The 12187-nt window shown below is 39.4% G+C and overlaps 1 protein-coding gene across 2 annotated transcripts in view; it reads left to right on the forward strand.

Moving 5' to 3' along the window:
- The window catches only part of mrrf (mitochondrial ribosome recycling factor), a 20129-nt gene extending 9728 nt beyond the window's left edge, over positions 1-10401 (forward strand). For both annotated transcript variants that reach the window (XM_081354606.1, XM_081354607.1), the window contains exons 5-8: positions 316-434; positions 5370-5461; positions 7049-7208; positions 9085-10401. In XM_081354606.1, coding sequence (XP_081210732.1) covers positions 316-434; positions 5370-5461; positions 7049-7208; positions 9085-9162 — 449 coding nt within the window. In that variant the 3' untranslated portion in view covers positions 9163-10401. The remainder of the gene's footprint in view (positions 1-315; positions 435-5369; positions 5462-7048; positions 7209-9084) is intronic.
- Positions 10402-12187: the final 1786 nt, after the last annotated feature.

Raw genomic sequence — 12187 nt, forward strand, 5'->3', positions numbered from 1 at the left:
CACATTTCCTTGGAGTTGAACCCATGAACTTGGTTTTGCAAGACATCTTGTTGGTTACTTGTTTTCGTGACTCACTAGATCACTCCACCCACAATGAAATTTCATTGCTCCGGTATCTCATGGCAAGTAACTGTATATCAAACATCACATCATCTCTGATTGGTTGTGATTGATTTGGATGCGTTTTGCTTCCATTGAGGACAGAAAAATAACTAGTTAGAAGTATGTGTTGTGATTCTTTATGATGTTTAGCTCGCTGAATAATTGTGGAGAAAACCACTGGTTAACAAAGGAATTGTGTTGTTATGTGTTCAGGTGCGCTGGACCACATCATAGTCACCACAAAGGATGGCAAATTTCCCCTCAACCAGCTGGGTCAGATATCCATGAAGTCTCCTCAGCTACTTGTGGTCAACATGACTGGCTTCCCAGAGGTATGTAACTAACCAAACTACAGAAAGCTTCCTAGCAGAACTTCTCAGTTCACACTGCTGCATGCAAAGTCAAGCACACACACCGAAAACACACTCTTTCTCCTACTGAAACCTGAGTGTGATGGACTCTCTCCAGCCTGGTTTCAGAGAAATTGATTGATTGTTGGGGGAAGCCCTTTGTTCTTGGAGAACGATTGAAACGTAGGCCAAGAGTCTGTGGTTAGCTGTCAGGCCAGGAAATGACCGCAAAGTGCCCTCTGGAACTTAGACCTGAGCTAATGTGTGATATCTCTCTCTCTTTTCTGTGTCTTTTTGCCTCTCCACACATCGAAACCCTGTCTTTCTGTTTTTCCTCTCCTCCTTCTCCCGTCACCACACTCTCCGCTGATATATTTTAGTTCTTTCTGCGTGATGTTCAGATAACCCTAATGAGATTAATGCTTTCTCCTCTTGGCCTATGTCCACTCAATACCAAAGGCTCTGGTTTCCTGGTGTCTCTAAAACCCACCAATCTACCTTCATCATCCATCCTGGGAGACTCCAAGCCAAAACATGTAAGGGATAATGTACAGTCAGCCAGCCATTATAACAAAGTACACCTTGATAGGATGATCAAAACCAAAGCAGCGGGGTGTTGCACCCTGAAGGTTATAAATAGATATTTATTTATATATTGAAATTTAAACAAATTTATGATTATCTCACTTAATTCTTCTGTTAATAGTCCATTACAACATATTAGCCTTTCAATAACACTCCATGAATATTGCAATGTTAATTAATTGCATTGCATTTGTTGTCATGAAACGAGTGAAATATACAGTTACTGTAAGTAGTCATTATACAAAAAACATTTAACTGCTGAATGCCGCAATTGTCCATGTAATGTAATAAATCCAGAAATATTACCAAATTTAACTTCCCTTGTGTGGGGTCACACATTATGTTATTGATATAATAATAAACCTTTTGCAAATGGATTTGCCTCTTCATCACCTCTATATTAACATAATACTAAAAAAGGCCCTGCACAGTATTAAGGGATCGGTTCGCATGCTCAGATTACCATAATGCCAGATGCGGCTGTTTAGGGTGTCAGGAAAAACTGGCCATTACCTAACAGGCCTGCAAAAAACAACACAGAGGTGACTGGCCCGGCCCGAAAGCAAACAGCCTCATGATTGTTCTAATCCATTACACAATCTTTAAGAAGACGCCGTTGTTTTCCATTCATTCATTAGAGGGCCGGAGAAGGTCCAGGCTGGTTGAGAAACCCCAGTGGCTGTTGTGTGTTGTGGTGCAGACAGCAGTCATTAGCTTTCGATCTCCGTGTGCCTGTGTGGGATCCAGAATCATTAAGAAAGCAGCGTTTTTTTTAGCCCATGGTTTCTCAAACTGACTTTGAACCCTCTTGTTTGTTTTTTTATCACAAGTACAGAGGGTAACTGGGCTTTTTTTTTAACTTCCTAACCAGAACAATACTGGTTTTACCGTAAAATTCTGAACTACCAGGAATTAATGATGGATGATGTTCAGAGGAATCACACGCACACAATGGTTCTGAGTCACTGAGTCACAAGAAATGCATTTAACATAAGAGGAGTGTACAGCTTTCCTTAAAAAGTGTGTGCGTGTGTGTGTGTGTGTGTGTGTGTGTGTGTGTGTGTGTGTGTGTTTGAAAAAAGGTTAAATGTTATGCTGATAGTTCCAGCATGCTTTAAAGATTGTAAAGATTCCTTTACAGATGTCTCCACTTTACACTTGGATCTGTTATGAATGTTAAACAATAATTAATAATATTCTTGTGAAATATTTGATTGTTTTTTTAGTATTCCCTTACATATTCACAACAGAATTTTGTTGTATAAATTAACATCTTATTTACACATTGTCACGAACAACCAGTCAGAAAAATAAATTGCACGAAATTAAAGGTCGAAAAAATGACTTGTGATGAGTGAGTTTTGTGAATCTTTATGAATGGCTCAATAAAAAGAATCAGTTCATAAGAATCATTTCTTTCTTAATCAGACGTCACTTGCTCGGACTGATGTGTGTACTCTGAGGTCACACTAGCCGCGTTTCCATTACTATTCAGATTGCGCAACTTGAAATTGAAAATTGAAAATACGCCCAATGGAAACAATTTCACAAAAACGTATATTGCAAAAAAGTTTTTACCCCTGCATGAGGTTGTTTTTTATGCGCTTCTGCAATGGAAACAGTTTTTGCACATTTACAGGTCACCTGACGTAGATGACGCGGTATGTTTGGACAGAAGACGAGACAGTTCTTCATTAAACTCATAAAAGACAAAATAATTCTGGGAATACTGTATTCTAAACCACAAAGTAATGCCACAATCAAGACCTCGAAGCAGATAGGAGGGAGAAACACCCAGAAACACCTCATACATGGCACCTAACATCTCCTTCGATTAAAAATAATGGCTAGTGTGGCTAGTCATTCCATCATTTTTGGAATGACTTATTTCGAGAGAAAAAAATAACGTTCAGTCAGGGCCGGAGTGGGGCCCCTTTTCAGCCCGGGAGTTTCAGGCCCAAGACCGGCCCACTTTTTCCATGGTGGAATTCCAAATTAGCACTTTTTCCAAATTGGATAAATTAAGCAACAGTTCAGCTCTTACTATTGTGTAGTTTGTAATGGTTCAACAAATAATGTAAAGGTTAAATAATAATTCACTTAGACTTTATAAGAAGCAATTACGACTTTGTTTAACACAATTCTGACTTTATATTTCGCAATTCTGACTTTATAACACGCAATTGCGATTTTAGATCACACAATTCTGACTATCTCGCAATTCTGACTTTAAAAGAAGCAATTGCAACTTTATTTCACGCAGTTCTGACTTTATACCTTGCAATTTCTGACTATAAGAAGCAATTGCGATTTTATATCACACAATTCTGACCATATCTCGCAATGCTGACTTTATAACACGCAATTGCAACTTTATTTCAGGCAATTCTGACTTTATAACACGCAATTGCGACTTTATTTCAGGCAATTCTGACTTTATATGTCGCAATTCTGACTTTATAACACGCAATTGAGACTTTATTTCACACAATTCTGACTTTATTTCACGCAATTGCGACTTTTATTTCACGCAATTCTGACTTTATATCTCGCAATTCTGAGAAAGAATTGCGAGGTGTAAACTCGCAATTGTGAGATAAAAAGTCGCAATTATCTTTTAAAATGTTTTATTCTGTGGCGGAAACAAGCTTCCATACCTCCTGGCCTCTTCCTCCCATCCATCCTCCCTGACGCGTACCGTTTACGGTAGGGCCGGCCCAGCTATCGGTAGGCACCGGCGGTGCCGCGGTAGCCCAATATTTACCTGAGAAAACGTTTTGGAAAAGACTCTATAGGAGGGGAGGGGACACATGGTACAACCCATGCAGAGGCTGCGCGCTGCGGTGTCAGAATGCGAAACGTGTAATGTAGCCTAACTAACGTGACATTGAAATGTGAAAAAAAAAAATAATAATTCCTCGACCGGCCCAAAAGTGAAGCGGCCCACCAGGATTTCTCCCGATTCTCCCGATTACCCACTCCGGGCCTGCGTTCAGTCGCATAACATCGGTTAATGGAAATGCCGCCATTTCGCAATAGTTTTTTTAGCGACAATCAGAAAATATCGCAAAGGTTTTGCATATACAGCATGTAATGCGCAAATATGTAATGGAAACGTGGCTGCTGTCAGTCCAGAAACAGTTTTGTGCATATCCGATTGAAAACTGATCAGATGTATCAAGTGTGAATGGTAAAAAAATCTAATTTGTTTCGAGCTACATTCATGTGGTTTGAAATCATATTCAAATCGTTTCAGTGTGACCGCTCTGATCAGATTTTGTGTGGTTTATGTGACTTTCTCACGCCGTGAAAACATAAACGTCAGATGTTGTTATAGGAAACATCACTGCAGAAACAAGGTTGTGTTGTTGCAAATTGACGGATGAGAAGAAAATTACAATATTACGGAGACGTGTTTTGAGACCGGCGGAGTTGACGGCACAGAATAAAGCCACTCGTACCAGCCTCGTGTGTTTCTGCCGTTGCCTCAGAAGACGCAGTAGTCTAGCGCGCGGCTACATATTGTAAACAAGACAACATCTGTATTGTAAACTCCTCCACGTTGCGGTTGTTGTTTTTGCCATATACCAAAATATTCCGGAAAATTAAAGAGCGCCATGGGACACACAAATCGGATCTGAACAGTTGCAAAACACAATGTGGACAGTCAATAATTCAGATCAGATTCCAATCGGATACACAAATAATTGAATTTGGACTCAGTGTGAACGTAGCCTAACAAGATGACATCGGATGAGACTGCATAAAGACGGACAGAAAGTTTGCAGACTTTGGCCAATGAAGCATTTTATTTATTTTTATATTTCAATCATATACTGTGCAGGATGCAGTACACTAGTATTACAAACAGTCTAAATCCTTTTCCGTGAAACGGGGCGGCCCCCATGATGTGTACTAGACTGCCTGCACACAAGTTCAGAGTGTAATCTCAGGCTAGTCTGGCCACAGGAGTTGTAATAGGTTATGAGGTGAACATGCAGAAACAGGGTCATGTGGGTCAATGCCCTGCACTGCAACCTCTCAGCTCCATCCCACGGGATCTGGCGCTGACAGCGCCCCGCGGCGCTTCCTACACCACACACTCCTCCCTCTGGAGCTCCGTCATGGGGAGATGCTGCCCAGCTCCTTCTGGATCAAAGGGCCTGGGGTCGGGGTACTCCACTGATCTGGAAGGGGCCGGTCTAGTGAGATATGAGGGCTGGAGAGATGCAAAGGGTGCATGAAGGTTTGCAGCAGGTACCGCAAGCACAGCTGGCTGTCATTAGCTCTGATATGTGTGTTTGTGTGTGTGTTTGTGCGACGTGTCCTCAGGCCACGGCAGCCGTCACTCAGGCCTTGCAAGAAAGCAGCATGGGACTCAACCCAGACGTGGAGGGCACCATCATCAGGGTGCCTGTTCCCAAGTGAGTGTTTTACCGCCCAGGGCCTGAATCCTCATGACCACTCTCACCTTTCCTTTTAACATCACTTTCTACCAGCAATGTTTGCTTTCTCTTCAGTTTGTCTGTGAAATGCCATTTTGCCAATGCTAACGTCTTTTGTCTTTTTAACTTAAGGCAAGCTTCACAATTACTATTGTACATGACGATTTTAGAGGGGTTTTGCACACTTTTCAGTTGACCAGACTGGGAGATCATCTAGACCTAGGGATGCACGATATATCGGTCAACATATCGGTATCAGCCGATATATGTTCATGATGTTCATGTTATCGTTATCGCCGATATATTAAAGCCGATAGATAATGGATTATTTCCTTCAGCTGAGACTCTTCAGACGCACACTGTTCAACATGATGGTTTGGATTGCTCAAAATATGATTGGAATCACTTCAAAAAAGGAAAATACCTAAAAGTGCAACGTGGAAAAGTCTGTCATATAGGCTACATAAAATAATAATATAATTGTGTCCTTGGGACATGGCTTTTAATAGTGAGACTTTTGTTTTTGTAATTAGGCTCTCAAAAACTATATAAAGATTTAGATTTATCGGCCAATATATCGGTTATCGGCTTTCAAATATGAATCGGTGCATCCCTAACTAGACCAGCTGAGAACCTGCTTGGCCTTTTTTCACTTAGGGCAGTAAACGATCACTAGCAACGATCACCTAGCATAGCAACACCCTAACAACCACCCAGAAAACATAGGAACTCCTTAGTAAGTCACCACCCAGAACACTCTAGCAAGGGCTGCATGCTTTTCTTCTTTCTTTCATTTCAACTATATCCTGTTCTTTTAAATCTGAAATATGTGTTCAAAATGTATCTGTTGTCTGTTCTGTTAGGGTTTAAGATAACTTTGTATTGCTATTTTTCATGTTTTCCCCTTCTGTGCTTCATACACTCTCTATTATATTTGATACAAAGAAGAAAACTCAGTGGTCTTCAATCTCTGACCACCGCTCCTCTTCCCTGCCAAGCCAAATAGTCTCGCCGCACGGCCTTCATTCTACAAACCCACAAAACTCTTTGATTACGAGGCCGCGCTACAGCTACAGCAGCAGGTGCTTGTCTGGCAGCGCGCGCGAAGGGGCCGAACGTCTCGCCCGTAATCAGCGCAGCCTCGTCGCATGCATTTGCATTTCTAAAGAGAGCGGGAGGCTTGATTGGCTCGGAATCAGTAATTATGAACATTGTTTGCAGTAAACAGACAGTACTCTTGGACTGTTTGCAAATGGCTGGCAGCAAAATGCCAATTATAAGATGGGGAAACTTCTACACCTACAAAAAATTTTTGGCAAGAACAACAGTTTGTTGATTGTGAAACTTTTTAGTTTCAGATTATAGCTGTTTCTGGCTTAAAAATGGATCATAAGCACACATTGTCTGTCATAAGCATCATATTAGCAAAGTCTAAATAACATAGTCTGGACAATCAGATTTTCTCTCGTCTAAAAATATAAGTCTGCAAGACTTTTCTTCAGGAAATGATTATGATCTAAAATGAGTCATGTACTGGGTTGGTTTAACCGTATATTTGTCTGGCAGGGTGACGCGAGAACACCGGGAGAATCTGGTGAAACTGGCGAAGCAGTTCAGTAACAAGGCCAAGGACTTGCTGAGGAGAGTACGGTCCAACACCATCAGTCAACTGAAGAAGTCCAAAGAGGGCGTCTCCGATGATACCATTCACTTGATCGAAAAACAGGTCATACAAATGAGGATCAATAGAACATTTTTTTTTGGATTTATCAGTTGGAGAGTAGTGATGGAGTAGTTTGAAACTGTTGTAGAATAACAACAAAATTACAGAAATTCAACATAGATACCACTGTTTAATAAATAAATATAATTATAAATTGTATTATTAGTAGTTGTAGTAGTAGTAATAGAAGTATTAATAACAATAATAATAATGTTTTTTATTATTAATAAATAAATATGAATTTGAAAGTACTGTTGTAGAACAACAAAATAGACACCAGTGTTAAATAAATATATTATTATTAGTAGTAGTAACAGTAGTAGTAATAAATGAAAATAATATATATATTTTTTATTATTATTTATAAATATTAATTTGAACGTGCTGTACAACAACAAAATGACAGACATTCAATAAAGACACCAGTGTTTAATCATTAAATATTAGTTATAAATTAGTAGTAGTAGTAGTATTAGTAACAGCAATAGTGGTAGTAATAATTATAATAATAATAATAATAATAAATAAATGAGATATTTTTTCATTTATAATAGATTAATATGTATTATTAGTAGTAGAAGTAGAAGTATTAATAATAAATTACAATATTATTAATAATAGTCTTTATTAGTTAATAGTGCTGTCAAATCGATTAATCGCATCTAACATAAAAGTTTGTAAATATGTATAGTGTGTATGTGTGTATATATATACTGTATATGTATATATGTATATATACAGTGCTATGCATAAGTTTAGACACCATGCTAAAGTTGACTAAAAAGAGGAATAAAAAATCATCTTTTGGAAGCTGAACTTAATGCCTTAATTTAAAAAATGAGGAAAAATCCAACCTTTAAGGACACCAATTTTCTTTGTGAATGAATAATGTATCATAAATAAATAAATGTTCTTCCTTAAAATACAGGGTGCATAAGTTTGGACACCCCTATGTTAAATTCCCATAGAGGCAGGCAGATTTTTATTTTTAAAGACCAGTTACTTCATGGATCCAGGATACTATGCATCCTGATAAAGTTCCCTTGGCCTTTGGAATTAAAATAGCCCCACATCATCACATAGCCTTCACCATACCTTGAGATTGGCATGGTTTTATTTCAGTTAGCCTAATAGCTGGTTTGATTTGCATTGAGAGATGATCTTATGGAAAGTACTCCATGCCAATCTCTAGGTATGGTGAAGGCTATGTGATGATGTGGGGCTATTTTAATTCCAAAGGCCAAGGGAATTTTATCAGGATGCATAGTATCCTGGATCCATGAAGTAACTGGCCTTTAAAAATAAAAATCTGCCTGCCTCTATGGGAATTTAACATAGGGGTGTCCAAACTTATACACCCTGTATTTTAAGGAAGAACATTTATTTATTTACGATACATTATTCAATCACAAAGAAAATTGGTGTCCTTAAAGGTTGGATTTTTCCTAATTTTTTAAATTAAGGCATTAAGTTCAATTACCAAAAGATGATTTTTTATTCCTCTTTTTAGTCAACTTTAGCATGGGTGTCTAAACTTATGCATAGCACTGTATATATATACATTCATACATACATACACTCACACTATATATTTACAAACTTTTATATTAGATGTGATTTAATCGTGATCGATTTGACAGCACTAGAAAGTATTGTTATTATGTATAAAATTTTATTATCAGCAGTAGTAGTAGTAGTAGTATTAATATTGATAATAGTTATTGATGATAAAAATGATAAATATTATTAATAATTATTGTTGTTGTATAACAAATAAATCACTACCCACAAGGTATTTTTGCAGTTATGTGAATATGTGACTATTATAAAGTATGCATAATTAATCACAATTTGCATTTGTTCTGTCCCATATCACCAGGTTCAACAAATGGCAGACAGTTACGCGGCAGACATCGACAAACAACTGGCCACTAAAACCAAGGAGTTGCTTGGATGACAACAAGGCCTTCCAAGTCTCGCTAACATCAAGACAAAGGCAGTCAGCTGTTCTTAACTGGAACAAAAATCCCCCAAACAGAAAACCAGTTAATGATGGTGGTGATGGAAGCGCTGAAGGTGGTGTTTTGGACGGTGTTTGGGTGTTTTTCTCATGCATAAACAAATGTTGGCGTGGCACGCCAGTGGCTTATGGTGCTCCTTGTGTTCACATCTCCAAACAAACAAACGGAGGACAAATGAAGTTTTAATGTGATTTGGGGTACTCCTCCTAATCAAAGCGATGCCACAAACGGGCTGTTTATGTAAAAAGCACCGCACTGAATGTAAACTCTGTGTTCTTCACAGGACGGTGAAAGTCACACAGGGTGGAGAACGAGTGCACACGGCAACCCGCTGCCAACATTTGTTTCGCATTCACCGTTGCAGCCACCAAGCTAAAAATAGTCATTATTTTCATCTATATAATCAGATCTAGCAATGTAAACTGAATAAAATGCATTGGTTATTATTCTGGTGCTGTAGCCCACTCTGTTGTTTGTGTGTGTGTGTGTACGTACATGTTTTTCTATCCCGGTGGGGACTTCAACCTGAATGCACACAGACTCATGGGGACTCGTGTCACAGTGGGGCCCTTAATTGAGGTCCCCATGGGTACACAAATCATACAGAATGAGTTTTTCTGGAAATGTAAAAATGCAGAAAGTTTTCTGTGATGGGTAGGTTTAGGGGTAGGGTTAGTGCAAGGAGATAGAATATACAGTTTGTACAGTATAAAAACCATTAAGTCTATGGAGAGTCCCCACAAAGATAGTGAACCAGACGTCTGTGTGTGTGTGTGTGTGTGTGTGTGTGTGTGTGTGTGTGTGTGTGTGTGTGTGTGTGTGTGTGTGTGTGTGTGTGTGTGTGTGTGTGTGTGTGTGTGTGTGTGTGTGTGTGTGTGTGTGTGTGTCTTTTGAATCATATTTCCACATCTGCTATTTTAGTTTATTAATGTTGAAACATAATGCCAAAGATCATTTTAGAATGGTAATACCTTATTTTACCACAACAATTCTGAATTATTGATTTGGTTGACAAATATTCCCTCAGCTTCCTTCAGCTTTTCACTCATCACTTTTTTTCTAAGTGTGTAGAACTTTAATAATCTAAAAAAACTTTTTTCTTCTATTAAGAACCTTTTATGCGATGAAAGATTCTTCATGGAATCATAGATGCCAATAAAAAAAAAAATCTTTTTTCAGACTTCGTATATCTTCAGCATGTTCTTTCTGAATTGTTACAGTTTAAAGTCACCCTGAAATCAAAATGGACAATTCTTATTTTTACGGAATAATGCAGTGTTTATTATAAATGACTGAATATTTTTTCTTGAATTCATGTGCCCCTCATAATCCTGAATCAAAGTAACATCTCTGATGATGCGATTACTGGCGTGAGGGCGGGGCAACCTGTCACTCACATGAGATCGTCCAATAGCAAACCACAACCATCCAATCAATTCCCCATAGACAACATCAAATCCCGCCCCACATTTGTTCTTGTTCTTGTTCCAGAAGCCATTTCACTCGGATATACACAATAGGGAATAAAAGACTGTCGCAACTTCCATTTCATGCCGACTTTAAAATTAACTTGAACCATAAAATAATTTAAAAAAACAATAATTATTTCCTAATTACAGTAGCTGGACAAAAGCCAAAAATGGCAATGACGTGTAAACAGGAAATGCGGCTTTTTCTAATCAGTTGTGTAAGAAAAGTAACTTGCACTTATGGTCCAACATGCTTTATGGTTGCATTATCACGTCCTAGCTTCCTTAAACATTTTAATAATAGAACATTCCGTCATCAGTTATTCCTCACAATATCCAAGACTATTCCTTGCACGTCAGTGCCGGTAACCGAAAAGCATTGTCTCTAATGGATGAAAACATGGCGTCGCTAAATAAACAAAAGTTTAGAGGAGCTAGTTCGCAGACAGAGGAAATGGCCAGGTTTCCCCCGGTCCATATGTCAGCAATTTGGGGGCATTGTATACCTTGGCCTGAGAGAGCGGCTCATGATCGATGGAGGGGTGAAAATCCCGAGTCTCTGGCTCTGCACGTTGCCCCGAAAATTGCTTTCAGCTGATAGCTTCATTTCACTTGACATTTATCAAGTGGATTACTGTGTGTTTCTCTGTTTACTGCTACCATGATGGAGAGGATTGCGATAGCAGCGGGGGAGACCGAATGTTTTTCCTTCTGTGTCACTGGAAATATATACATGTAAATTGGCTCTGTAAACTCTTGAATTGACAGTAAACTCCCATCGCAGAAATATATACTCTACGGGTTTGTGGACCGTCACCTCTTGACCTGTCAGAAAGGGGCCAGTGTGTGTGCGAAATCAAAACAACATCGCATCTGCTAATAGCCGACCTAAAAGTGTCCAGCCACCTTTTCTGTCTTGCAATGTGGAAATGTGTGGAAACCTTGCACATTCCCTGCCTAGTTTGCATGCAAATGATTTAGGACTGCACTGCATTATTCATTCTCACTCTTGTGACAATGCTAGAACACTGATATGCTGGTTAGTGGGAATATGAGCACTTTACAGACAACGGGGTCTCCAGGAGCAGAGCAGCGCTATTATGCTTTCCCTGTCCGCGTGCGCTGATTACGGTGCACGCACGCATCCGTACGCGGAGATAGTTACCGGGGACCTCGAGAGCGCGTTTAATCACTTCAACGGCACCGAATTGGCTCCCGCGCGCTCGACGCGTCCTCGCCTGAAGTGCGCGAGCCACCCCGACCGCCTCATCAAGAATCCAATCAGTTTAAGCGCGAGATGCACTTCGCTGGAGATGAAAAAAGCTTTTCCATCGGGATGTCGGTGCCATAAGGGCATGATCACTGCATATGCAAAGTGGAAGGGAAATTAACGCGGATTCTCTTTCTTTTGATAGTCATGCATATATCAGGGGAGCGTGTAAGGAGTTCGAAACGAAGCCTTTTCTGGCGAATGCATTATTCATTCTTGATC

This window comes from Scardinius erythrophthalmus (assembly GCF_964197995.2).
Source record: "Scardinius erythrophthalmus genome assembly, chromosome: 23".
NCBI classification, from domain to species: Eukaryota; Metazoa; Chordata; class Actinopteri; order Cypriniformes; family Leuciscidae; genus Scardinius; species Scardinius erythrophthalmus.